General features: G+C 49.9%; 1 protein-coding gene across 1 annotated transcript in view; it reads right to left on the bottom strand.

Moving 5' to 3' along the window:
- The window catches only part of LOC128731068 (protein groucho), a 173,132-nt gene that overhangs the window by 89,561 nt on the left and 55,748 nt on the right, over positions 1 to 27,823 (bottom strand). The window contains exon 3 of the mRNA XM_053824164.1: positions 19,732 to 19,767. Within this exon, the coding sequence (XP_053680139.1) occupies positions 19,732 to 19,767 (36 nt within the window). The remainder of the gene's footprint in view (positions 1 to 19,731; positions 19,768 to 27,823) is intronic.

The raw sequence follows: 27,823 nt of genomic DNA, 5'->3' as shown, positions 1-27,823 counted from the left end.
ATTTCGTTTGCTCAATCTTTCGTTCGCTCGAAACCGACCGTATCGTCGAACCCGGACGCCGGTGGGCGGTCGGAGAGCGACTACTTACGAGAAACTTAGACCGGAGACCGTGGAGACCGGGAAGGGCGTGGAACAACAGTTTCCGTCGTCATCGTGGGAGGGAAGCAAAAAAAAAAGTCCTCCCCATACAGACACACACACATATATATGTATATACACTTTTCCCCATTGGCCACAAAACGTCTTGTGACCGCGGGGGTAAGAAGATCCTCGAGAAATGGATTATAAAAGCAATGCTCCTTTCAACCTTTCGCCCGGAGAGCACCACCCACCCAAACACACACACACACACACACACACCAACCCACGTGCACGCGAAACCCCGCTAAGGGGACATGTCAATACACGCTCCTGTCCGGTGGGTGGAGGAAAACAAACACTCCCGTTCAGGAGCACACACACACAGACACACACACACACACTCACGGCATTTCCATGCGATGGAAATTCTGCCCATGGCCATGTACCAGCCCTCAGCCCCAATGTGTTGGGGGTTGGATCACCGGAAATCGGAACCTCTCCTGCTGCTGCTATCCCCGGTTTGCGTTTAGTTTTGTGAACAGAGTGAAGCAAAACAAAGCGCAGCAACAAAAGCACAAAAAAAAACAAAAAAAAAAGAAAACAAACACAGCCCGGAAAATAAATTCAGTGGGTGTGGGTGGGGGCGGGGGGAGGGGTTGTGTTGAGAAATGGAGCGCAAGGACGAGAAACGAAGCAACGAAGAACAACAAAAAAAACTGACGAAAATATATTGAAATTCAACGACAACTGGCAATACGTGCCACCGAAACCATTGTGAGGAGCTGCCCGCAAGCGATACCATCAATATAAATAAATACTTTCGCCCACTCCCTCACACCCACCCCCTCCCAAAAGAGCTCGCCTGATGGTGGTCCTCGAATTCTCCCACCTCCCCCGCCCGCCTTGTGATAGGGAAATTGAGGAAATGAAATGGAAAGGAACACAAACACACACACACACTCCACACGAGCGCATCAGCGGGGACAATCAGACCCGGGGTGAGACAAAATAAAAGAGATAAGTAAATACTCGGCAACGGTCCGCACACCACCACCCCCACAGCACACACACACACACACACATACACACATCCTCCACTCGATTGCTGGATCCCCCAGTTCCGGGTAGTCGCTTCTCTCGAGCACTTCGGACAGCTAAATCGACACGCGGGAACGCTCGGATGGTGGAGGTGGTGGGTGGATGGCGGGATTGTATCGAAGCCATATCGAAGGATGACGATTGCCCTCCGGCCTGCGCCCCCACGTTGTGGTGGCAAAGAGGAGGGAGTGAAGAAAACCGACGACCCGCTTTCGACGACAGATGGGAAACCATGCGTCTCCATTTGCCGGAACACGCTCCAGGGTTCTCTGTCCAAGAGGGAGAGAGAGAGAGAGAGAGAGAGAGAGAGAGAGAGAGAGAAAGAGAGAGAATGAGAGCACCCTAATTGGGCACGGGTGCGAAGGAAAGCGGATGGAAACCGAAGGTGTCCCGTATTCTATTTATCGATTCCTTCGTCGTTCGCCGCTCACACCAGAAGCCACCAGAGCGACGAGCGGGCGAAGGACGATATTGACGCAAGCGTAGGAGTCAGAGGAAGGCCGTGCTTCATCCCCCCCCCCCCCGCGTGCAATGGGTAGAAAATAAACAGGATTTTGTTTCGTCCGTTTCCGGATCCACTCTCCCACTAACATTCTCCCTACGAAGCACCCCGGCGGGAGCACAGCTTCGATAAGGAAAACCAATTTTTATTGAGACAGCAACGATACCATCGACATCGGTTGCCAGAAACGGCAGCTTACGGGAGGGATGGGGGGAGGGGGAGACAGCCCAACAAACACCCCCGCGCCCCATATCGTCATCGTATCGCCACCATCATCACCGTCATCATCATCATCATCCGGTGGTTGGGATGTGGCGTCTTTTCCATGAGTGGTGTTTTTTTTTTTACTTTTTTGCTGTTCGTGTTTGCGTTTTCCATCCCCTTAGCCGAAGTCGTCGGGGGTGGTTCCCGTTTGCTTTTGCGTCGCTTTGCCTGCCCGGGGAAAGGATGCTCGCTCGCACCATTGAGCAACAATGCTGCTGCCCGCTGTCCTCGCTCTATCCGTCCACCCCCGGCGAATCGTACCCCCCATCATCATTACCATCATCCGGCTGGCTGCGAGCCAGTAGCTAGTGGCAGGGTTCTTAAGCTGATCGCTTTCCGAATCACACACCCACACACCGGCACGGAAAGGGAGAAAAAAAAACCCTCCCTGAGCTTCCTTCCTTATTTCCGGGCGTAGGCAGCGAGTCCTTTTCCCCGTACCGATCGAGAGGTGGTCGGTTTCGTTGGTTTGGAGTTAAATTTTTCTGCTGTCCTTTTATTTTCGCCCTCTCTCTCTCTCTCTCTCTCTCTCTCTCTCTCTCTCTGCCTGTGGCGTGGGTGCTTCCCTCCTCCAAACATCGGTGCCACACCGATGGAAATTGAAGAGGAAAGTTTGCTTTGCTCTTGTTCGTAATCTTGTTTCGCGTGTAGTTAAATGCTGGCGGGATAAGCAGGCATTCAAGCGTTTCGTTCGGGTTCGGTTGCGATGGAGCCGGACCGAACCGTGGCGGAGACGCGATGTGGTGGCCGGGCGTGTTGTCGTCAGGTAATTTCACCCGGCTGCCGTCGAGCTGCCGCGATGCTGCTTCCGATCGAGATTACAGTCATCGGATACAACGCTTTCCGTACGGTTCATTTGCGAATGCAGATAATTAAATAGCCCTGCTCCTACACCCGAGCGATCGAGGGGTTGTATATTTCGAGAGAATTTCAAGGTGGGGTAAGATTATCGTGTTTGAAAAAAAAACGGGCATAAAAATGGGGGGAGAAAAATCCACAAGCAAAACTTATAATAAACCACCACCATTTAATAGCCAAGTGGTGAAGAAGGTTTACTATATGTGCTTGAACGCTTCAAGTGACGTTTATTGCAAGGATGGCCGGATAAGTGAAGAGACGCAAACAAACGCTTGATCGTGCAATTGAAGCAAACATAAAATACACACACGTCGAGCTAATCCATTGTGTGAAATCCTAACAACTTTCTCTCTCTCACTATCCCGCCATGTCGACCGCACACAAATTCCCTTCTCCACTGCCGCCGCATCAATATTCCGTAAGTGTGATCATTTCGAAACATTACTGTTACGATTTTTCCGCACTCGCTCGTTTCGTATTGAATCGAATTTCCCTTCATCCCAGCCGCTTGCTCAATGTCTTCCGCCGGTCGGTGGTGGTGCGATTGCGATTCCGACAGCACTGATGGTGGCCTTCCACAACGCCAGTCCTTCTACGCCACAGCTCGAAGCCATCGTCACAGGAGAGCCCTTGATTGCCGGAGTCTTGTTCAATTGCAAAGAAAAACGACCCGGATGGTGGGTGGGTTGGTTTGGGACGTTCCGGGCAAAAGCAAACATTTCTCTCTCTCTCGTTCACTTTCTCTCTCTCTAACATCTTCCCGTTCGCAACCGGCAACTGGCCAGCGGTTGGGAAAACGGAAACGATATCGAAAAAAGGGCGCCCGGCCGGTTTGCGGATGGCAAAGGGACCGTTGCTTGCCCCTGCCGTTCACTTTATTTGCTCGCCTCGTTCGCGGACGGTGGCAGGATGGGAGGAAATTGAGCCAAGGATCACCGAAGAACCGCACCGGCTTTGGACGGTGAAAACGAGAACGAAAGCAGATGATGCCCTGCACTGATAAAATCATGACGCTCGAAACAACCCCCCGAGCCCGGGCCACTTTGTTGTGAGGCAGGGAGCAACATAAATGTTTTATCATGTGAGAAGACATCGAACAAGGCATCGGAAACGTCCCGGTTGTATGTGTGTGTGTGCGTGTTTTTCTTTCGTTTCTTTTTTTTTTCTTCGTTTGTGGATCTGCTCTCGAATTCAATCGGAAGCAACACCAAATGGGTTGGAAAGTTTAGGACCAGAATGCTGCAACAACAAAAAAAAGAGTACCGGACCTTCTAAAAGCGCAGCCAAACGGAACAGACGGCGATGAAACTTCACCCACCGATTAATAGTTTGACCGTTCCGTTTGATTTTTTCAGGTTTCAGTTCAACCACTCGCTATGGAGATCTAATATCCGGACGTTGGGTGAAATACACAAACGTTCCAAATAGTTTATTTGGAAGCAACGTTTTATGCATAATTTTCAGATCATTGAACTATGTTCAATAAGTTTTGATAGTAAAAATATCTTTAAGATAAATGGGATTGGTTGGTAAAGTTGTATATGTATTTTTTGTATGCAACGTAAGTTCATATAACTTATAAAAAGTATTCCAAAAGAAGCATCGAAAATTTATATCTTCACATGATACATCTTTTCCACGAACGTCTCCACAAATAAACCCTTGAATAGGGCAAAGAATTGCGACATGATTCGTTCGTGTCGAAACTCCATAAGCCTCTGTGCAAATCATGGAACGAATAAAAAGGATCGTGCAAACGAGAGAACTGAAAGATGACAACATTCGTGAGCGTGATTCGTATTGGTTCTTCAAGAACGCTCCGGGGGTTTATCGAACGAAGAAAAAAAAACCTTTCCTCGACAATAGCGTTAGCTGAAGACGATGAAGGGAATTGGGGGATCGACTTTCCGTTCGAATGACATCGAGTGGGACAAGAAAATAAAACATCCATTTTGATTCCCTGCGGGCGTTTGCCGGCATTCAGCTCCCGGCACATTACCGGTGGAATAAATCAACGGAACAAATTTTATTTATACAAGCCGGCTTCCGCGCTACTTCTGACAGTGATCGGCACAAAGGAAGAGTTGAAAAGTTGGAAAAAAAGACAGTTTATATATGAAACCAAGCACCTGGGGGCGCGCGCTCACACTATCCGCACCATTCCACCTTATGCGATGAATGAGAACATTTTATCTGTTATGCAAATGTGATTATATTGTAGTTTATGTAAGAGAAATGTAAGGTTGAAGTTATGCTGTTGATGTATGAGAGGGTATGCTGATTTATAGCCTTCTTTATATGCTCTTAAAGATTATTTTTAGTTTGTTGAGTTTAAGAGTAGACACTACCAATATTTGGTCCGAAAATTAGCAGCGAAAAGATACAACCTTCGTAAACAAATAAAGCTTTATTTGATAGGAAAAATGGAAAACAATTCATACACTTGCGATGCCAATGAACCGAGTATCGTGTCGCCCAGCGGAACACCCGGGTGCCTTCCCTGGGGAGAGGACCATTTTCCCGTTGGAAAACGGAGCCATTTCCCCGTCGGGACCCGGGAACGACGATCCTCTTCGAATCGATTTCCATAAAACATTTATTTCAAATTCAAATTAATATTAAAGAGATTTCGTTGCCCACCAGCACCGCAAAACAATGCAACAGCAACGCACTACGCAAAATCCACCCGACCGCAAAGAAGCTTAGACGGCCGTGTGGAATCGGTCCCATTTGCCAGCCCAACGGGCTTCCAGAGCAAGCCGGCTCTTGGCCGGGAGCAGAGCAGAGCAGGAGTGAGATAATGGCGTACCGGATATCAGTTCAACCGGAATCAAAACAATCCTTCATTCGTGCCCGAGACCACCGACGGTGGCGGGGCCAGGGTTACTGGTACGCCCATTTGCCGGAGGCCATTCCACCGCAGTAGGGTGAACAACGATGGCGATCACCGGTTTACTGTGCAGTGGTGGCCAACCACCGGCCGTGGTACGGTAAGCTGTGGTTTCGAGTGGCCGTAGCGAACGGACAGTTCAACCCATTCAGAAATGGCTACCGATAAGGGAAGGGCGCGAAGGGTCAGCAGTGGCAGCTGTGGCCCCCCATCCTTTCCCGTTGGGGAGGCGAATAAAATGTTTTCGTAACCAAGCCAACTAATCCGAAGACCACACCGGAACTGACCGACCGCTCGACCGACATGTTCGGCATAGTTCGCTGGGATGGAAAAGTGTTGGGTGGTGGGTGGATTTTAAGAACATCATAAAACATGCTACCGACGTCCGAGAAGGGGAACGGCCTTCTTCCTTTAACTAGCCGCAATCCAAGGCTTCGATCGTAGAGAAGACGGAATGGCGTTGAGGTGGTAATAACATATTGGTGCTGTCCGAGCTGCAGGAGAAAGGACCCTAGCCCATTGAACTGAGTCGAGTAGCAGTGAGCAGTTTTTGCCTGCTGCGTTAAACCCGACCACAAAAGGAGCCTCTCATCTCATGTACGATCGAGGGTGCATTTTCGTATCGCCACCCCCTGGCAGGATGGGACCCACACCCCCATTAGAATGGCTCCATCTACGCTAATCAATAAATGTTTTAATCACCATTCAAGTGAATCTTTGAGCACAATTTGCAACGATCCAGCATCGTTCCCACTCTCCACAGCAGTCGGGAATTGACTCGCTCGTGAGGCCCAGCAAATTCCTGCACCTTCAGAGGACGGAGGTTTATTATACCCGTAGCACCCGCACGCGTATCAAACGCACAAAGTATCACACCTGCACGACGCCATCATCTCGCCGCCAGCAAGGACTCTCGCTCTAACTCTCACCAGGCGGCTCCAGACCGGAAGCGGCACTCGGCTTTCCCGTCCGCAAAACCGCAGACAGAGAACTGATGATCGAAAAGCGGATATGTGTGCGGTTTTGTGCCCGGAGTGCAACCGCGGTGTGCGGTGAGTGCGACGGCAACGCTGGGATCAGATGGGGGAGACGCGAACCTTACCCTTAGCCATATTTGCCATTGCTCGCACGATCCATCCTTTTGGTGGGGAGGTTTTGTGGATGAGCGGGCAATTCTGCATTGCTGTCAGGTCCATCAAATCGTCTTCAAATCCCACACCCTACACACATACACATTTACGAGGTTGCACGATTCGCTGAATCCGTAGCTAGATCCAGGGACGGATCTCGGGAGAGCACGAGTCCCTTCGTCGCTGGTCGGTTGCGGTTTGTGCCGTCCGTGCTTCCGCCCCATGCGCCCGAAAGCTGTCCCGATTTTCTCCTACAGCTCATACCTTATTCATACATGTTTAACTAACTTTTCATTCGATCTGGTAATCGTTTTCTTCCACCCGCTAGGTTGGCTTCGTGCAGCAGTCAAACCATTGCAGGATTGGATGGAACGAGATGGGGTCGAGCTTGCGCGAAAGGACAGCAGCAACCGATTCGGGCTGTTGAATCTAGATCGTTGTGAGAGTAGTAGCTGCGGTTTGGCATACCAGCCACTGCTGGGAGCCAGGTCTGGAGGATGAGCGACACGACAAGTCGGCCACCGGTTCTCACGTAAATCAAGGATGGATAGTGGCGCTGGTGCTGATCTCCATCGTGTTCATCGCCCATCTGCTTATCTAGTTTTTGACTTTTTGTTTTAATTCCAAACCCAAATCGTGACCTGAAAAATGCGCATTTGTCAAAAGCTTCCTCAAAAAACACGAAAAATATTAGAAAAGAAAAATAGATTTTATGATATTATATATAATTACAACACATCATCATTTATATACGATCTTGTCAAAAAATGACATATTTTTAACACTTCTAATCTTGTTTCAAGTTAGGGTACGTTTAAACTCAACGATTCAACTAATTTTACCCATAGCCTGACACTAAAGCTTGCCGGACACGTCTTGCGAAATGGGCGTCAAGCATGAGTTAAGCAAGTTAGCCTCAAAACACATCCTTGCCTCTCCGTGCCACGGCGCGCACCCACCCACACACGAACCACCCGATGGGAAGGTGGCAAGTGTACAAACCACTGGACGAGTTTCAAGCGTGCTTGGCTTTCCGTCCGTCCGACAACACGCCGGTATAGCTGCTACCACACGCTCGACCGGCCAGCGTTGGTCGTCCACTGGCCAAAACGGTGGTCCACCGCGAAGATGCTGAAGCTATGGCTTCGGTGCGTCATCATCATCGTCATCGCCATCGCCAGCGAACCGGCCGGGAAACTTGCCGGAGCGAACGAAACCCCGGTAATGGTGGGGCCGAGCCCGAGCGGCGCGAATGGTGTTCATTGGTTTTCTCAGAATACAAATTACGTTAAAGCGTTATTTGAGGAAGCTTCCCCCCCGGGTTTCGTCGTCGTATGTTTTCTATCAGGTTCACCCACCCACCCCACCCCCACCCTCCATCACCTCTCCTCAACCTGCCGTGCACGGTAGCACACCTCACGCTCAACCGCACACCGACGCTCCAGCGATTTCGAAGCAAAATAGCGAAACATGTTAGCAGCAGCCTCTGGTAAGACTCTCGGTATGCGGTTTGTTTGAGCACCGGGCGATGGTTGAATGGGTGCGAGGGGTGCGGGGGAAACGACGGGAACTGCTGTGTCCTTTCCGCACGGACCGGCACATCGGCTGCTCGGGAAATAAACCGACGCAATGGAGCGTATGGCCCGAGCACAGGCTGGAGAATGTGAGTGTGCTGTTTGTAAATCTTTAGCACCTCAACCAGCGTACACGGACAGTGCCAGAGGCATGGTTCCTTTTCCATTCCGAGGAGTTGGTGGGTGGTGACTGACCATCATCACCTCTACACATCACCATCACCACCGGCCACTTGCCGTGGGGTTTTCTTGATCTTTGCTGCTCCAAAGGAGGAAAGCACACCGGACCCGTCCGTATCGAGATAAAGATGTTAATATAATAAGTGACTTTGAAATTGGTTAGCAGATTAAGTTACTTTGTTTCACAGCCGAACAAGGAAGCTAGGCGGCGGGTGGGGCGGTGATTGGGCGTAGGGAGAATGGTTCCGTTGGATTTTCCGGTGCTGCAGTGAAACGCAAACCATTGTGCGGACGGGACGTTTAAGAAGCGTCCGGTTTGGTGGGGGTTTGGTTATCTACGGTAGTTTTTCGTTTGATGCTTTCCACCCGGCTAACCAGGGCGCACGGTTGGGAGGCAGACACTCTGAGGGTGTGTTTTTGTCCATATTTGTCTTCCAGCACAAACCACCTTAGCCGGGGCGTTCTCTTCACACAAACCGACAGCCGCTCGTTTAGGTTCCGGTGCTTGGGGTTTGAAGAGCATCAACTTCTCTCGTCCCTGCGGTGAGACTTCTTGATTTGCACTTTTGCCGGTGCAGCTACATCAACCTCAAGCACCTCCGCGTCGTGGTGGGTTTTCTATTACCGACGAACTCGTTCAAAACCGTCCTCCTTTTGCTCGGCTTGAGTTGCCCCGCCGTGCTGGGCCGTTTGAGAAGCTGAGCACACACACACACCACTCGGAGGGAGGGGTGGGCTACGTTTGCCTTTTTGATGCCACATAAATCCACCGTGTGGATGCAGTACTTTAGAAACGCACCACTTCTCACTCTCGCACTTTTGTACCGAGCAAACGTAAGGGCTTTCGTTACGTTTGATGAAAGGATACGGCCCCTGCCAACGCTCCTGACACCGGGAGTTTTGAGTAATTTTATTTAATTACACGCCCCGTGAGGCAGATACTGTCCGCAGTTGCTTTGACAAATGCTTGGCGTGAGAAGCATAATTCTTTATGTGGAAAGAAGGTACTTCTTGCTACTGGTTTTCATACCAAGTATTACACACCAAGTTACGGATATACATGTTGGAACCGTGCAACAATGAGAAAAAGTGAAGCGAAGCAATCGCTAATCCGCACAAGTAATGTTATAAAATCTAGAGATTTAAAGTGAATTTACTATAAACGGACCAATTTGTAACTATTTTCATCTCAATTTTTAAGCAGCAGCCATTGCAAATATGTTACACAACAGATTCAAAACTCAGCTAAATCAGATGATGAATTATGTGCATGAAAGTAATTAAAATGCTTTCTTTCTGCCAACAATAGATTTATGTATCGTCGTGGCAATGCATTTCCGATGAATGAAGAACTGAAGAAATAGCGGAACTGAATGCGTCGAATAAAGTAACTAACTCTGCAATTTAAACAAAAATCAGCAGGTATTTCTATCACTATGTATGTGATCTACAAAGCACCAGGCGTCTCCATCATCACACACGTCATCTACAAAACATCACACGTCCCCATCACCATACGTGATCTACAAACTACCAAGTGTTTTTATTACGATTTATGTGATCTTCAAACCACCAGGCGTCTTCATCGATACATTCGAGATCTACAAACCACCAGACGTCTACTTCATCACACATGTGATCAACAAACCACCAGGCGTCTCCATCACCCTATACGTGAGTAGCCACCATGCGTCTAAATTCGCGATCGTTGTGCACATTGTTTTGAAACCACATTTATGTACAGCACGTTTGCTATAAATCGCAAAAAAAAAATTGAACACAAAAAATATGACATTGCAACTGGGTGTGGGTGTTGCATACTAGAGAAAAAACCATCGTAGCAAATGGAAGTGATTCGTCATTTTAGTGACAGTCCGAAACAAAAAATCAACCTTCACCGAGCAGAACAGCTCAAGGGAGGACACTGGTTCAACTGGCATCCACGTGTGTGATAATATGAAGAAAAAAAAGCTTCCCGTTCCATCCACGACCTTTCGAATCGAGTTTCACTTTGCTGGCAACGAGTGAACACTCACCCCCGACTTGGTGCTAGTTTGGGCAGCGACGTGGAAGGAAAACGCCCGAAGAAAGGGACTCCGAAAACGTAGAAGGAGTAGCGAGAATGGTGTGGAATGTGCGGAAGCCGTAACATCAACATCCGTGTGACCTGCATGTTCAACAGAGTGCAGTATTGCATCGCCGCATGAGAGCGACCCTTAGCCGGGCTGTTATTTTTTTTGCGTTCTTTGCCACTTTTTGATGTTTCGTTTTTGTTATGCGGAGATTGCTACAAGCTCTTTGTCGTAGAGCTGCTCAGATGGGAGCCACCGCATGGTGTGTGTAGCAGGAATTTTCATCATACAGGGCAACATTTGTTTAAAGCGAGCTTTTCCCTCACATGGGTGGTTTTGTTCTTATGCACTGGAGTTTGGGAAAGCACAAAAAGTGTAAAAAATAGATGTGTCTTGTAATTGTGAAACAGAACATATGAAACTAAGTTGAATCTTAGCACGATATTTGCCTCATATGATGTCAAATGTTTATACACAAGTTTATGTAAGCTATTGTGATAAGTACTGAAGCATAGTCATACGTTCAACAACATTTTATTTCCTTAATATAACACGATGATATGTTATGATTGATGCTGGTCTTAAACAAATAAATGTCAATAAAGCTTTACTAGTTCTCATCAAACGGTCTGCCTTATCCTTTTGACCGTTTTGCGCATTTATCGCCAATCCATTCACCAACGCCACTCACGTTGGCACTAACGTCCATAAAAAGCGAAACTCACACGGTGGACATATTTTCCACCCAACCATTGACCAGCTTCCCGACGGCGGTTTCTTGACGATGTGCAGCGAAAGCTACACAGACATATACCAAACGAAACGAAACGGAAACCATTGTCGCAGCAAGTGGAAGGGATATGTGCAAATAATTGCCCCAAAGTGGTCCAAGATACGATCGGTATCGGACGGAAACGAAAACAGCGCTGCACACTTGGAGCCAGCGGCCATGAGTGCTCGGGAATGTTGTCTCGTGTAGTGGGTCAATGATTTGCCAAGAAACCTCCGCCCATTATCGTTCGTTGGTGACGGTGGAGGGCCGTGACGAATGGAGTGCGGCGCAGCAGCGCGTGTGTGTGTGTGTGCGTGTGGTGGGGGAAATCCTAATAGAAACAGCTTGCTTCATCAGAAAGACGTTTATCCCCGTTATCTCCGGCATCGAGACCGAAAGCGAAAGAGTGGCCCTCGAGCGAAGGACCGATAATGGACCGATCGGGCGAAGAGAAGAGACCCAATTCCGTTTCGGGGCAAAGAGGATTAAATCCTAAACTTGTTGTGAAGTCGCCCGAGCTGTCGACGGCGGACGGTGCGAGCAGCCGCAGCACGGAGCCAGAATTGCTCGGATCTCAATTGAATATCTCCCGTCGAAGGAGAGCGCCGGTTTGGGTCGCACTCAAGATAATTGAATCGGACGTGCAGCCGCCTGCCACCCGACGCCCCGTGGGCATGGAGCTGTGCTAGTGCGATGGATATGAAGCTGGAAATCGATTCGGAGGCAAGGATACGTACCTGTCTCATTTATTGGTGAATTTATTTACCTCCGTTGGCTCGGAGGAACTGCTGCGGAATGGGTTGCGTCAAACCACTTCAAAGTGTGTGCGCTTAGATTTAGCATAAAATGTCATCTCCGTTACCCCGGGTGCATTAAGAACAGGGGTTAACGTGACTGGCGCGTTTACACACGCAAATCCCTTCCAATTTAGCGATATAAGCCAGCAATGAATTTCAAACACTCTGGCAGAGGCATTGAACTGGTACAATCGGTTTTTTTATAACACTCCCGAGGAACTTCACTTGCGAATATAATTCCAATGATTCGTTTCTCGATCATAGTATCTTGCAGAAATGCAGAGTTCGCTGGATTGTTTGCGTAAATATATTTAGTACAACAATTGTTGGGAAAAGAATAATTAAAGCTTCAGTTGCACAAATAGCATCTACAAAAAAGTGTTGATTTCTTAAACTCATTAGTAATAAGTAAAGTAAAACATCAAAATAAAAGATACTCGATAATTTCGAAGCCCTATTCGCCGAATATCAACATCACCGCGCCAACTAGTTCACAAAAACTAACTATCGTTTAATCGATTACCTCGAGCAAACTCTTATCTTTCCTCCATGCACAAACGACCCCCAGAATGGGTGACGTTTTCTCCTTTAGCCAATGGCGCACAACAACAAACCACACGAATTAACCACCAAATCGACTTGCGAATCGATCCTGCTGCCCGCACGTACATCGATCCTTTGCGATAAGCCTCGGCACATCACGCCCCGTGAAAGCTTTCGCTGATTGGATGGGCTACAAGCTACCCAACCGAGATGCAGTGCCACCCGAACCGAAGCAGCTCACTAGAAAAGCTTCCGGAAGGGCGAGCAAGAGCGCGTTCCCTTTGAACTGCACCCAATGGCCCGCATCCGGTGCGCCTAGGCGCCATGTTCCATCTTTCAACCGGCCGCCTTTTTACCTCCGCAAAAGAACAAAAGCGGCGTGATCGAGAGACACCCGGAGGATAGCCCGGTCGCGGTTGGTTGGCCGGAAACGCTCGGTGCGTAAAATAGGATGCGAAGTCAAGTGGCAGAATCGATTTCGCGTCCCAAGCCACTGGTAGCGCGCTGCGATGCATCATTGATTGCATTTGCGTTCGAACGAGGAGCGCATCGATTCTTTCTCTGCATGGTTTCCCTCACCAAAACCAAGGGGCGGTTGGCGTTCACTGGTTCGACAGGGAGAGCGCATCATCATCGATCGTCAGCCATCGAGGTAGCCCGTCGGTGTACGCTTCGTAACCGTTCACCATCATTGTTCCGAGCGGTGTGTGTGTTATTGCATCGAAAGTGCACTGAAATTGTTGATGCATCCCCAGCCGCAACGCAACGAGGACGTGAGAGCTGCTGCTGCGTGAGGAACGGCTTTACCAAACTCACCCACAGCCATCGACTTCTCCAAGCGCCACCGGTTTCGCAATCTTTTCTCCCCCCTTTGGCGCACCCGTATTCCGGACCACAAGCATCCCACTCACACAGCTGACGGTGCCATTAGACCGAACGGAAGCGAACCGAAATCGAGAGGTGGTGTGCGCGCGCTTTTCCTTTCCCGTTTCGGTTGGTAAATATTTGAGCAGGTGTGGGTCTGTTGTATCCCTTTACATAGATATTATCACCACCGATACGCTGCACCGCCCGATATCCCGCCATCGGAAAGGGAGGATGGATGGTGGATGGATGGATGGATGGGAATGAAAATTCACTTCCGACCGTTCGCCACATTCGAGTGCACAGAAGCGTTCGATGTGGCGAGGCTCCACCACAGAGAAAATCCCGACCAAAGAGGGGGGGCTTTCGGTGCACGAATTCAAAACTATGCCATCGAGAAATCGAATCGAAACCGAACCCAGCGAACCGGGCGAAAGGTGGTGTGTGCGCGTATTGAAATTCGATCTCGAGGGGCGCGTGTTGATTAATGCACCACCGAGTGGGACTGCAATGGCCGAGATGAGGTCTGCCACGGATGGAATATAAGATATCGCATCACGCATCACGGTGCTGCTGCTGCTGATTAGCGAAAATCACCCGAATGGCAAAAAGTTGCGCTTTGTGTGGGAGGAGGCTGAGGGAGAGCTTTCACTAATTTCCCCGGCCACCGGTTGATTTGGGGGGGGGGGGGGGAATGCACCAAATCAACAAAGAAGGTGCCCCTGGCAAATCGAACTTGGCGTTTTCCCGACTTTTCGCGACCTGAGCCCTTGTGAATCCCGGCGCGAAACGGGGGTACGCGATCGCACAGGTGCCGAATTACGCATTCGAATGCCATCGCTGTCGTAGGTCTCGTGGAAACAAGCTTCCGGTTGGTGGATGGATTGCACCACGCAACGCAATGATGAACCGTTCTCGGCCAGCGTTCCATTACAAAGCCACACCCGGTCCCTTACTTTCGGGGCCCTCGCTGGTGATTGGACTTCAATCAAAGTGCGCCACCCGAACACGGGTGTGGGTGGTCGTGTTGTGGCTCAGCAACACGCCGTGTCCGCCGAAGGGATGCTCGCACAACGGAGGTCCCTATCGTGGGCCGAAAAAAAAGGGGAACCAATAGATCCCGCGGCCGCCCTCGACGATGGACTACGCAACGGGCACCAATTCCAGCGGCACCGGCGCGTAATCGATTACTGTGGGCGGGCGTGTACACGTGCGCGATGATATTCCATCTCGTGAAGGATGCTACGGCATCCGGGAAGGCGCATTGCCCCATCGACGACAAAACCCCGTCGTTCGAGGATGTCAACTGATGCAATTGCAAATTTGCAACCCGCGCTCTCCGTGGGTTCTGCGTTGTTTTGCGGGGATGCGCGCTGGATGCAGTAGTAAACCAGCGCCAAACACATTCCACATCCTGCCACGGGATCCTGGCGAGCGACCTGGCTCCATGGGCGAAATGTGTGTTTCGCTCGTGAACCGTGACCAGCACGGTGAAGTCCTGAATCGCCATCGTCGACGATCCTTCCCGGAGGGACGAACACACGCGACGCATCGTACAGTTTTAATTGGCTCTGGGGCAGGGGCTTAATTTCATCGCTGGTGCGGCGATTGACAGACGGGCTGTGTGAAAGTGCATTATCATCCACCTGCCGTGTGCGTGTGTGCGTGTGTGTGTTTCGTATTTCATTCCAGTGTCCGGGCGTATACTAGCGAGTGCAATTTTCGCATCCGTGCGGGCGAAGACCTTCTAACGAATTTATATTGCGTCGACGCTCTATAATCAACAATTCTGTGCGCTGTAAATAATTTCGGAACGAAACCGGATGCACACGCTTGAACGTTTTACCGCCGCGTTCGTAAGGGTGAACAGAAATTAAACTCGAATCAATCGTACCACGGCATGGGAAGCCTTTTCCTTTTGTGGCATTTCGAGCGGTTTGAAGTTAAGCCATCCCCTTCGGAACAGAAACCTCGGCAATGGCGACGAGCGAGAAAAAAAACCTCTTCTCCGCTTTAGCGGAAGTGCACACGCTACATAGCACGCAAAAGAACCCTTCTTCCAAGGGGTAAAAGCGATGAAGCAAAAGGGCTCGTGGAGTCGTCCGGCAGAGTGGCAAAAGAAATCTTCGCAACACATTTCTTTTCTTTGGCCCTTCCACCGTCACCATTGCCCCCCGGGCACGTTTTCACTCCAAGAAAACCCTCCAGAACGGAACGCCCCACGGGAGGGATTCGAAAGGGAGAGCAAATTGAAAACGATGAAAATATGCTGACTCCAGCGGGGGGGGGGGGGGGGGTGGCATCCTCCCGATATGTCGCTCCGGTGCCAGATAAGCGGGATCGAAGGGTGGAAGGCACAAAGAAGCGTTGTGGAAAAAGGGGGAGCTACCACCAAACACGGAAGCAGGCGTTGGTGGTGACGGGAGTTATAAAAGATAACGCTTTTCCGGCGGGATGGACGAAAGCGAGAGAAAAACCCCCAAACTGGCTCCGGCACGTTGTAACCCGGGAGCAGGACAGGCGGGAAAATCCCCGGAATGGGAGAAAGGATCGGAGTGTCACCGTCGGGAGTAGGGCCAGGCGGGGACCACCGGGAGTGCGGTTGGTTGTAGGATTTGCTGCGAAAATTTTTATTTTTCCACCACCACCAAAAACCGACCCAGATATCCTTTTTTTATCCTTCATCCCTCCGAGCCGATTGCCATTCTCCATCCGACGAGCCGCTCACTTTCTTCATTCCCCCTCGATCTTTGTATGTGTGTGTGTGTGTGTGTATGTGTGTTTTCCTCTCCAGCATCTCCGACCACCTTCCGCGGGAAGGATGGTTCGTGAAAAGCAAAATTGATGCGCTCGTGGAAAGCGAGACGGAGGAAGCGAGTGAGACGTTTAGCTTCCCACAGACTCCATCCTGGGCACCGGGCGCCGAGGATAAGACCCCAGACCAGGAATGTTGGCGGGTTGGTGAACCGGAATTAAGATCCGAATCACAGAAACTTCGAATTTCTGGCAGCGCTAGCGTGGAGCGAAAGAGAAAGCGAGAGAGAGAGAGCACTGAGAAAGAGAGCGTGCGAGGGAAAGCAAAAGATAAGCAAGGCGATTACCCAAATAAGAACCCATGGATGAGGGTGCAGCATGGTGGCATGGGCAGCAAGGGAAAAAAGGATTTTTCCGACCGAAGCAGGCGATGGAAACGGATAGGAGTTTCCCTACCCTGGAAGCGATTATAGGTTTTATGATGTTGTTACTGCCTTCGCTAAACCTAACCTTTCGCCTATCCGATGGAAAACGACTGTGGGTACGGCTCGGTGGAAAAAGGGAGGGTTCTTTTCCTTTCTTTTTTTTTTTGGGTTGTCTCACTTCCATTCCTCCTCCCCCGGGTGCTGAACTTTAGCCTCTTCGCTTTCGGAAGCCCAAAAACGCAAAGACGAGCGCGCATTCGTTTCCATATTCGTTTCCGTTGCCGGTTCCAACAACAGACGCGAGCCACCCGACAAGACAAGGTTAGGCACCCCCCCCCCCCCCCCCCCCATCTTCCGGTGTGACGGTAGTACTTTTTGTAAAAACGAAAAGCAAACAAAAAAAAATGACACGATAAAGAGCGAGAAAGCAGCACCACGGTCGGTGGCGTGGAGTGGCGAAATGTTGACACACCCGTCTCGCAGCACCGGGAAAACTCCTTCGGGGAGCGCGGCTTTTCTGGGGTTTTGTTGCGGTGGTGCGATCAAATCGGAAGCTCGATTTTCCACCCAAAATCCACCGAACGGGCAAATGATGTTCGAGAAAAACTCTCCCCCAACCCCCAAGCGATGATTCTAGGGGGGGGGAGAGGGGGGGGGGGGGTGGAAAATGCGAGACATAAAAGGACGCACTTGTGCGCTGAATGGGGTTAGAGCGCGGTAAAGGAAGCGGAAAATTATGTGCTGAAAACCGACCGAAACCCAAACCAAAACCCCTCCGGGGGCTGTGTCGGTGGTGCGCACACGGGACGATGATGATGATGATGATGACGATGATGGTGATCTTCGTTCCCGAATGGGTGGCTGTGGGTGGCGTCAGTGGTTGTGTTTGGTAGCGAGATAGCAATCAGCGAATGGTGTCGGGGTGAGGTTTGGTCGGAAAGCGTTGGGAAAAAGCCGGTGGTAAGGATTCAACCGTTTGCGAAAGGAAATGTTCTTCCCAAGGGTGAATTGTTTAAGCGAAAGAACGGTGGTGGCATGGCAGCGCGCACCGAACGGAGTGAATTTAGATCTTATCAATCCGTACCAACGGTTACGAGGGGTTTCGTTCCCGTTTCGTTGCGGAACGCCAAGTTCCGAAAGGCGCCGGAGATTCATGAACTGGGTAATGATGGAGGCGCATTTGTTGAAAATGTGAAATATTTTCTAAGACCTGCAACACAGAGGAGCTAACTGATGTAATGGCGAACAAAAAAAAAACGCCGTTGTAATGGCTGGGGTAACATTTGTTGAAATCCCTCCCGGTATATCATTTTACAATTTCAAAAAGAACCCTTCAATTTGTTGAACCATTTTTTTCAGCTCCATCATTTCCATTGAAATGAAGGGTTTTTTTTTTCAAAAAAAAAAATATCGTTCCGAAACCATCCAAACGGTTGCAAACCCATGCACCTCTCACTGTATCATTATGGATAACGGGAAAATGATGAGCCAAACTCGCCGCCAAACAACTACCTACAACCTACCATGCCGCCATGTCGCGTCACCGACCCGCTCGTCACCGAACAGCTCTACCGAGCCAAGGAAGAAACGCCCCAAAGGCGGCAGCTGATAAACTAACTGACGCGCCACTGAGCACAGCCGCCCGTGCCGGCGTGCGGAGGCTGCAAAGGGTGGACATAATCTTCGAGTGTTAAATGATCAAAGCGAATGAAGATTCATTTACTGCTTCCCGTGAGCAAGGATTTTGTTTTGCCGCTTTCCTTTGAAAGCGACATCGTCACACCGCTGTCCTCCAGGCGACCGTTGGGACGGTTGCGTTGCGTTGGGTTGGGGGTCGCTTTCAACGCGAGCAGCAATTTTCCTCCCACTTCACTCGCACCTCGACTGATGGCGACAAATGGCACCACCGTCGTCGGTTTTGGGGTTCGTTTGAGAGTTTCTGCTGCCTTTTTTTTTGTTTGCATCTTTGCTTTTTCAGGGTGTTTTTGTTCGTGCTCGTTCTCTTCGACACAACCGCCAAAGCCAGACCGAGAGCGCCAGTTTCCGTTGCACGCCGTCGGAAGATTGGGGGGGGGGGGACTTTTCCCCTCGAGCAGGAAGCAGCTGGTGGAAAAGGGAAAGCCCTGGAGCTGTTTCCCTTTACCACGTACCGACCCCGACCCGCCAGATGATGCCGTGGGAATACTTAATGAATATAAATTCGTTTGAAATGTAATCAGAAAAGTAATTATCACAAAAACGGAGCGCAATGATGCCAAAAGGCGCTGTTACCGTGGCTCGTCGTCGGAAAGGGGAACTGTGTAAGTGAGAAGTTGGGAGGAACAGTTCTCTTAAAATGTTTGCCGAATGGGCAAAACGTACGCACACCCTCCCATACCAGTTATCATCTTGAACCCTCGAGGGAACATCAAGGAGGGAAGTCAGGTAAATCGAAACGGAAGCGGCGAACAGAAACAGCTTAAATCTTGATTAATGGAGAACCGAACTGGTCCGGATGAGCTGCTGATGCCGAAAAATATTCCATTAATTTAGTCCACCGATAGGATGATGAGAATCGGTGCTTATGGTTTTCCAGTGCTACGTGTTACCCGTGCGGGCCAGATTTATTTACCGCAATTCCCCAGAAGTCGCACGGTTGATATGAGGTGCGATTGTGGGTGGCATTAATGAAGCAATTAACACATCTCGTCAGAGAGCAGTGCTCAGTAAATAGATGTTACAAGGCGAGCTATCAATTTTATAATCCGATGAAAAGATGAAGAGAATGAAACAGTACACAAAGTATATGTAGTTGTTTTTGAGAGCTGTTTGAGGTATGTTTATTGATGTTTTGAGAGCATTTTAGCAGCATTTTGATTCACGGTATTTATTTAAATTTAGAAACCTTTATCTACGTTACCATACTTAACCATGGATAGTATACTTACGCCCATATATGAAGGGATGTATTTTGAAGCACTCACCTAAGGAAGAACATGAAGGGTAATTAGTAATAAATATATAAATACAAATGAAATACAAATATATACAAATTGCACAAACGTCTGTTTCTAGTGCTTCGAAAAAGCATACAAGAATAAAGATTTTTCACAACTAATTGCTTGGTACAGGAAAAATATTTTTCCTTTTTGTGTTTAATATACATTGAAAAGTATTTGTACATTTTTGTTTTAATTTTCAGCAACAAAAACCAATTACTACGAGTGACAGCTGATACCCACAGAGAAAAGGTTCACTACAGTGAACAGAAGCAAAACCAACATGAAATTTTCCAATAAGCGATAGGCAGCAATCTGTCCAGTTTTAATGTCGTTTCTTGAATAAAAAGTTGTTTTTGTCCCCCAGCATCCTCAAAACAAAAGTTAATTGACACCCTGTGGAGAGAGTGAAAAACAAGAAATCCTCTGCACAAACGAGCCCGTTTTGAACGGAACCATAGCAACGCTCCACCAGCTTGCTGCGATGCTGATGACGCCGATGATAGCAATGATGACGGTAAAGAAACGCCAACATTGGCAAGCTGGGAGGCGGAGGAATAAGAACAGCAAAAAAAAATCGGCACGAAAAAGGAAAGACCGAAACCCGAAACGACGCTCAAATGGAAGGATTATTTTCTATGTTTTAGAGAAATAAAGGATATCCAATTTTCTCCCCGGATCCGCAATACCCAGTTACATTCCCTCCAATGGCAGAGGTTTCATCCTGCGCCGTACTTCTTGCCCGTGTACCCACCGGACGAAGGACAAATAATGAACCACCGTTGGCAAGCAGCGAAAGAAAAAGGGTGGAAAAACCAGCAAACGGCACGAAATCAGTTCGGTAAAGCCAAAAGTGAAGCACAGCGAAAACTTTTCGGCAAATCGCACACCGACCGGCGGCAAACAACCGGCCGCCAGAACGGTCGGAGATGGTCGGTTTCCTGGACGCGAACCAAAGGAGGCGATACCCGCGGGGCAGAATGAAAAGCGGGGAAACACAATTGGCAACTGCTCCTGCGAAGAAATCTGACTCTAGCCGTTCCGGTGGCGGGACCGACGAAACGGACGGCGAAAAGATGCTGGAAATTTAATTTGTCTAGCAGTTTGCTAAAGTGCCCTCTAGTTGCATTAAGCATGGTGAAGGGGCTGACAGGAAGAGCGAAAAAAAAAATGGCAACAGAAAGAAAAAGGACGAAGCCCGACCACCGCGGCGTCGATGACGCGGGTGATGGCGCAAAATGGGGTAAGGCAAAATCACGACGGAATTTCTGCGAAGAAAAGTTTCCAACAGCGCCAGAAGGATTAGCGAGCGAGACGAGGACGGGAGGGAGAGGGGGAGGGGGGATTGATAAATTATTCTCGACCGGAGCAGCGAAACGTGCCAAGTGGTGATGACCTTTTTGCTGCTGTTTGGTTCCGCTCGAACACCGCCAGATATTTACCGAGCGCAAAGCCAGTGCCGGATCGGTGGGGGAAAATGAATAAATAAACTAAGACACTGCTGCGGGCGGGAACGGGGCCAAGCGAGCGGACTTTAAATAAGAAATGCAAATTTTAATACGCCGAATGCATAAACCCGCCGAATGCACAGCGATTTTTGGAAGGGAAACCGGGAACGTTGTACAAAGCAAAATAGGAAGTGATTTATTCCCGCGCTTCCGGTGTCGTTCGAAGAAATTTGCTGTCTTTTTACGCTTTGTGTTAGCCACAGGTGTATTTGAAGGTGTTTTTTTTTTCTTCAATTTATCACACTCACAGCTTCCATCCCTGAAGGGTGGCACGCTAACAGCTACAAGTGTACGGTTTGGGACTCCGCTCCGTGTAATGGGATAAAATCGTTTAGCCGTAGCAATTACGTTTCTCACCGTCACCGGAACCGTATTGTTCAACCGAGAGCTCACGAGCCGCATCACGGTTTGCTCATTTCTCTCAACGACACTCGAAAGCCATTAGGCAGGGACAAACGAGGCTGAGAAAAGTTCCATTCCATTGAGGTGAACGAATCCTCCCAGCTCCTGTTAAGGAGCTTGGCGTAGAGCAAAACAAAACATGCAAAATTGTAGCCTAATTAACTGGGATGGCTCAACGTGTATATTTTCGTTTTTCCTCACAACCGATCGGGGGCTTACCGATTGAGCAATGAATCCATCCACTCATCAACAGGCGCTGGTCGCAACCCCGACCGGTTGCAACATTAGCGATATCGCATTCGTCTTGTCTGACGCCACTTTTACACCGACCGACGGTTCTAATTAACCACTCAAACGTCCAATCTTTTATTTGCCCAACCCACCAAAAAACCCGCTATTACATGGTATCCTGACCATGGGCCCCAAAAGGGAGAAAAAAGGGGGCACTTTCCTAACACCCTGTTTTCACTCAGCGAACAAAGCAAACCCAGCCAAGGGTTGCAATCGGGATATTATTCCCGTCACGGTGGCCCGGTGAAATCCACGTTACTTCCTTCGAACAGGATGGAATGTCTGAACCGTGATGAATATTCGTTGCGGCCCCTATTGCATCCCGATGGCCACCGTACATCAGGTCTTGCTCGGATACGGTTCCACTTCACCCTCGTGGCTAAAGGATTTTTAGCACTTCTGCGCGGTGCCACTTGTCGAGCGAAATCTCTTTCCATTTGGTTTTAATTAAGCGCAAATTTCTCGCTTTCCACTTCAACCCGGGGGGGTGGAGGATGCTCGAACTCTCGCACGGAACGGTACAAAACCCCAAGCACCGGGGAAAATCCATACTCCCCCTGCTGTGTACTTGTGCGCCCCGTTTGCATTGATTCACCATCGCCAGTCAGAACCTACCAGGACGACACCCACTCGGTAAAGGATGCACAGTCGGTTGTGGCCACGGTTTTACCCCGAGTGGCACGAGGACGACGGAGGAGGAAGAAAAAGGGGAAAATAAATAAAATCAGGCAGAAGGAAACGAGGGTCATTCAAATAAATTACCGGTGTCTTTTTCCAGCGGCGGGGAGGTTCGAGTTTCGGGAAAACCATTCGGTCCCGTGGTGCCGCGAACGGTCACAGCTCGCGCCAAACTATAGGCGCTGTTGCGATGGCGAACGCAAAACGAAGGTGCCGCGTGCGTCCCAAATACCAGCGTGGCGGCGCTCCCATTCCATTTTTCGTCGATTATTTACCATCGCGAACGGGAAAACTCGGCACTGTTTGCGCTAATTATGAGCCCGATGGAGTCGCCTTTGTCTTTCGGTTTATTTTATTTTTTGACCACACGCAAACCCAACCGGCGGGTAGTGTGCGTGCGCGCGAGACTTTCAACCCTCCGAGTCGACGGTGGTCTCGACGTTCACAATGGTGATGGTGGTCCCCGGGAGTGGGTGGGACCAACTAAAAAAAAGCAGAGACGCAACGAAATGCCGAACGATTTTACGGAGTGAAAAACAATTTTAATCACGTTTGCTTAACTTCATCCCGAGCGCGAACGCGCTGTTTGGGATCTGTTTACCAAGCGCCTTCCTCCCTGCCCCAATCAAACGCAACGAATTTTCAACGCAGTCACAGACGCGTACAAAAGAAAAAACAACCACACACACACACACACACACACACACAAGCAAGCGAGCGCGGGAAAAGCAGAAGCGGGAAAACATTGCCCACCACCACCTAGCGGAAAAAAAACCGGAGCGCCGAATATTTCACCATTTGAAGTGATTTCATTTTGTGGATTTTCAAAGGACCACACGCCAGCCAGCCAGCCCACCGCGGTGTTCCGGTTCCACCCACACCCCCACGCGCGCAGCGGGACGAGAAAATTTCCTCCAAGGGGAAAAGTCAGCGTAAAGAGGGTGGCCCCGCACCGAGTGTGGGGTGGGGGGGGGTTGATGAAAAATTCGGAAGCACATCCGGTCGGAACGTTGGCGAGACCACGACGGACGGACGGTGTGTGTGTGTGTGTGTGTGCGTGTGTGTGTGTGCCGGCGTCGTCGTCAGCCCGCCGAATAAATGAACGCAGTCGAGGGTGCATAAAACGAGATCATCAACAGCAGCGTTCGGCAGGGGTCAGCAGCGCGTACGATACGATGGAAGCAGGCGGTATTGGAACGGTTGGGATTTGGATGCGTACCCTCTGCAAATGTGGCTGCAGGGCGCCGCCACTGCCGGGGCCCGTTTTGCGTTAATTAGCTCTTCAGCGCCCATTCCACGCAAGGATGCAAATGATGAAAATGTACGGCTAACGATCCGTACATCGGATTGGGGTGGCCGGAAAAAGGCGCAAAGGCCAAGGCAGACAGACAAGGCAAGGGCGCCCGGGAATTCAACCCCGAGGGGTCAACCCCGAAACCGTAAACCATCGCGCACACAACCAACAACAACCCTCTAAAGGCGATCAACCAACACACACACACACACACGCGAGCGAGCGCACGCACGCACGCACGCACTCACGCACGTGCCGAACCACTTCAGCGAGGCGGAACAAATCCTCGAACCCTCTTCTCCGGTCGGTGAGGTTTGAAAATTGGCCCGTCGGGCCGCAGCAAAGCGGGGACACACGCACACAGGACACAGGGTGGGTTGAAATTCGAATAAAATGGTACCAAATTGCTCAGACGCATACGGTGATTAAGCGAAATGTTTCCTCCCTTCTCGTGGTGTGGTGTGTGGGACGGGGTGATTGGTGGCCTGGAAGACGGGATGCGATGCGGGGGGTTTAGTGGACCGAATGACTGCTTTTCGATCCGTGCCTTAGCTACAGTGCGTGACAAACGGGTGCTTTACGCGGTGGCGGGCACTGTTGGCAACGTGCAACAGTACGCTAAATACGCATCAGGATGTGAAGATTAAAATATCAACCGTCCTAGTTTTATTATTATATTAATGGAGATTAAAATATCAACCCTACCGACCGATTGTGCCAATTTTTTTTCCATTACCGTTTGTTTTTAAAACTGGTATATTAAGACTGTTATACTGAACTGTTATACACGACAGCAAGTTTGTTTAATTCTCGCCAGGACATCCCACAAACAAATGTCCTCCAGTGCGATAAAATTTATATGAACATTTAATCCCCCGATTGATAAACGGTACCCGCTACTGCAACTCACTGTAGTAATGGCAACGATAAGGCGTAAATAACAGCGCAATCCCGAATTGTGCCGCGCACTCCTCTGCATCGACGGCGCTTAACTAGCGTCCTGTTAGAGCGTCATTCAAAATCGTAATCGAATCGAAGTCGTAATCGAAAATGCTCGCCGGTGCTTCCGATGAAGGAAGGGGGGTGTGGTGGCCAGTCAAGCCAGGACGACAAATATCACCTCACACACGCGCACCTCGTTCGGATCGTTCTCTCGCTTGCGATTTATCTCACCCTCTCTCGCGCGCTCTTAGCCAACACCACCGTTTGCCGATTGTCTTTGCAGCTGTTGATGGAATATTTATTGCTAAATTTCACGCGATTCGACAAAACGATCCGCCGGTTCGGCTGCCCAGGGATGTCTCTCGGGTGCAAAATGCCACCACCCCGCCCGTTAGCGCACGGAAGCGGAAACAGGTTTTTCATCACCTTGACGCGCAGGATTCCCTGCTAACCAGCTTCCCAGAATCAACGAGCCACGGCTGATAGGCTTCAGCGCACTGCTCATTTGTATTCTGATTATAAGATGCGTTCAAACTCAAACCACCACCCGCTTGCAAATGGTGGCGCGGCAACCCTCTATTTTGTCTGGGTTTTCCAAACCAAACCCGATTTCGCCATTTCCAACCCCGACGAAGGTCACAAGGATGCTAGCGGCTTGGCGACACACGCGCACGATCCACGCACGCTGGCAGTTATTAATTCAGCAAAATACAATCATTTCCCATCTACATAATTGCATCTCGATCAGTGCCCAAACGAGAAAAAAAAACCCCTTCGACATGGGGGCGGCGGTCAGCACACGATGGAACGGAAAACGACGCGACGCGGGGAAATTCGATACGGCAATCAAGTTGTTACACGCGCGCGAGACCCACCCAACCCCTGCAAGGACGATATACCACCACCACCACCACACGCACCACCACCACCATTCGCCGCACATGGTCGCATTTTCAATATTGAAATTGTGGCCTTATTTATCCGCTCGTTGGCGCAAAGGGGGATTTGCCGTTCCCTTCGCAGGGGACACGACACGTTGGCCGGGTTGATGGTGGTGTGGGCCGAGCGAGGTGCCATAAAACATAATGCATATCAAGCCGATTGTTGCCGGGATTTGCTGTGACACGGGGCACATTATCCCGCCCCGAACCCGGGTGTGTGTGTGTGTGCGCTATCGATGGGAGGTTCTCGTCCTTAGGGAGATTCCATCCGGTGCTTCCCGCAGTGATGATGATGTTATGACCGATGACGCATCGCCCTAGCCGGAGTGAGTGCGAGAGAGAAAGAAAATGCCAACAAATCCACGACGAGGGTGGAATGAAAAATCGCCCTCTGGCGAGGGCTGCGTTGCTGCAATATTGACGAGTTTAGCGTGCACATTGTTCGGTTGTTTGAGCGGTTAATTTGATTAGCTAGATGGGCAGCAGCGCGAGGCAGATAGGCGGGTGCGGATTATTTGTATTTATTTTTTGTTTTGTTTTGTTTTCATGACGGAAGGGAAAGCCGGCAAAGGTTGCACGCGCGCGCACACACAATTTGAAGGGTGTGCAATTTTCGTAACATAACGCAGCGTGTGCTTTAATCAGAAATGGGGGCAAACACGAGCCCGACATGGCCGCGGAAAGATGCTGCGGCTTGCGTGCGAAAGAGACCGCTGTTCGCTTCCGTTCACAATCGAAATGCTTACCGTAGGACGTTTTTTTCTCCACGGTGTGTTTTTGTTTTGAAAGTGAATTGATCAAATCTACCACAACCAAAAACGCGACTACAATTGCTACTAATTGCTTCATCGGACCCACCCAACGCCACACACACACGGGAACGCAAAATGTATCGCTTCCATCGTTCGAAGGACCTTCGCTTCCACCCCCATGGGGCCACTTCTCAAAAAAAAAAAAACCCACCCCGAGCCGTACTTGAACGGAGCTGACACCATCTCAACAATTTAACAGCGTAACCATAAAACCAACTCCTAAAAACCACACCTCGACGACCAACCAACCGCCCGGACTGGGCGTTCCCCCAGAGCAGCTTCTCGTCACCGCCAACCGAGCAAAAGTTCAACCAATTTTATGCTCCACTGTCTTCTTGTACGCCCTCTCTCCGCCTCACTCTTCCTGTGCTCAGTAGAAAACGGTGGAGGGCTAAAAAACAACGAAACACCAAAAACACCAGCCTCCAAACCCATCCCCAAGCCGGCTGCTTTGCTCTAACTTTTGCTTTGCCACTTCCGCTCAGCTCGCCTTCTCCGGCGGGGGGATTTTGTTACTTTTCCGACACTAATCGTGGCTACGGCATTTCACAAGCCAACCACCCACACCCCCACTGGCCAACATGCCCTGGGCCCGGGCTGGCGTCCCGTTTCATTACTTGCCCATGCCTCGAAGCGGTCCCGCGCGGTCCGGACGAAAACGGATCGTTTTCACGATGCTAAAGGACTTTTTAGTACCGGCCTAACTGTGAGCTGGCATGGAATGCCCGAAACACACAGACATTTTCGCTCGAAAAAGGATGCCTGGAAAATGCCCCCCGGGGGAGAAAATTAAACGACGCCCTGGGCAACGAGGACACGCAGCATCATGTCCGGATGGTGAACGACGGTGGGGTGAGTTTGGAAATGAAACAAAACGACAAAAAAATGAAACCAACCAAACGCTTCCGCTGACTTTAGTCCTTTTCTCTCATCCCGGGGTCCACCGGAATGCGGGCGAGGGAGAGAGAGCATCACCCACTCCCATCGAGATACTCTCGGGCAGATTAGATAATAAACGAAGTGAAATTAATTAGCTTATCAACGTGCCGGGAATGGGTGAGTGGTCCGCAAAACAACCGACAGATTAAAAACAGCCGCTAAAATGGCATCAACGAAACTTGGAAGCAGCCCGTGCCGGAGAAAGCTCGCTGAAAAGGACGAAACTTTGGCCGC

Source organism: Anopheles nili, chromosome 2 (genome assembly GCF_943737925.1).
Source record: "Anopheles nili chromosome 2, idAnoNiliSN_F5_01, whole genome shotgun sequence".
Lineage (NCBI taxonomy): Eukaryota > Metazoa > Arthropoda > Insecta > Diptera > Culicidae > Anopheles > Anopheles nili.
Note: the sequence above shows the minus strand (reverse complement) of the source record. Positions and strands in the feature narration are given on the sequence as shown.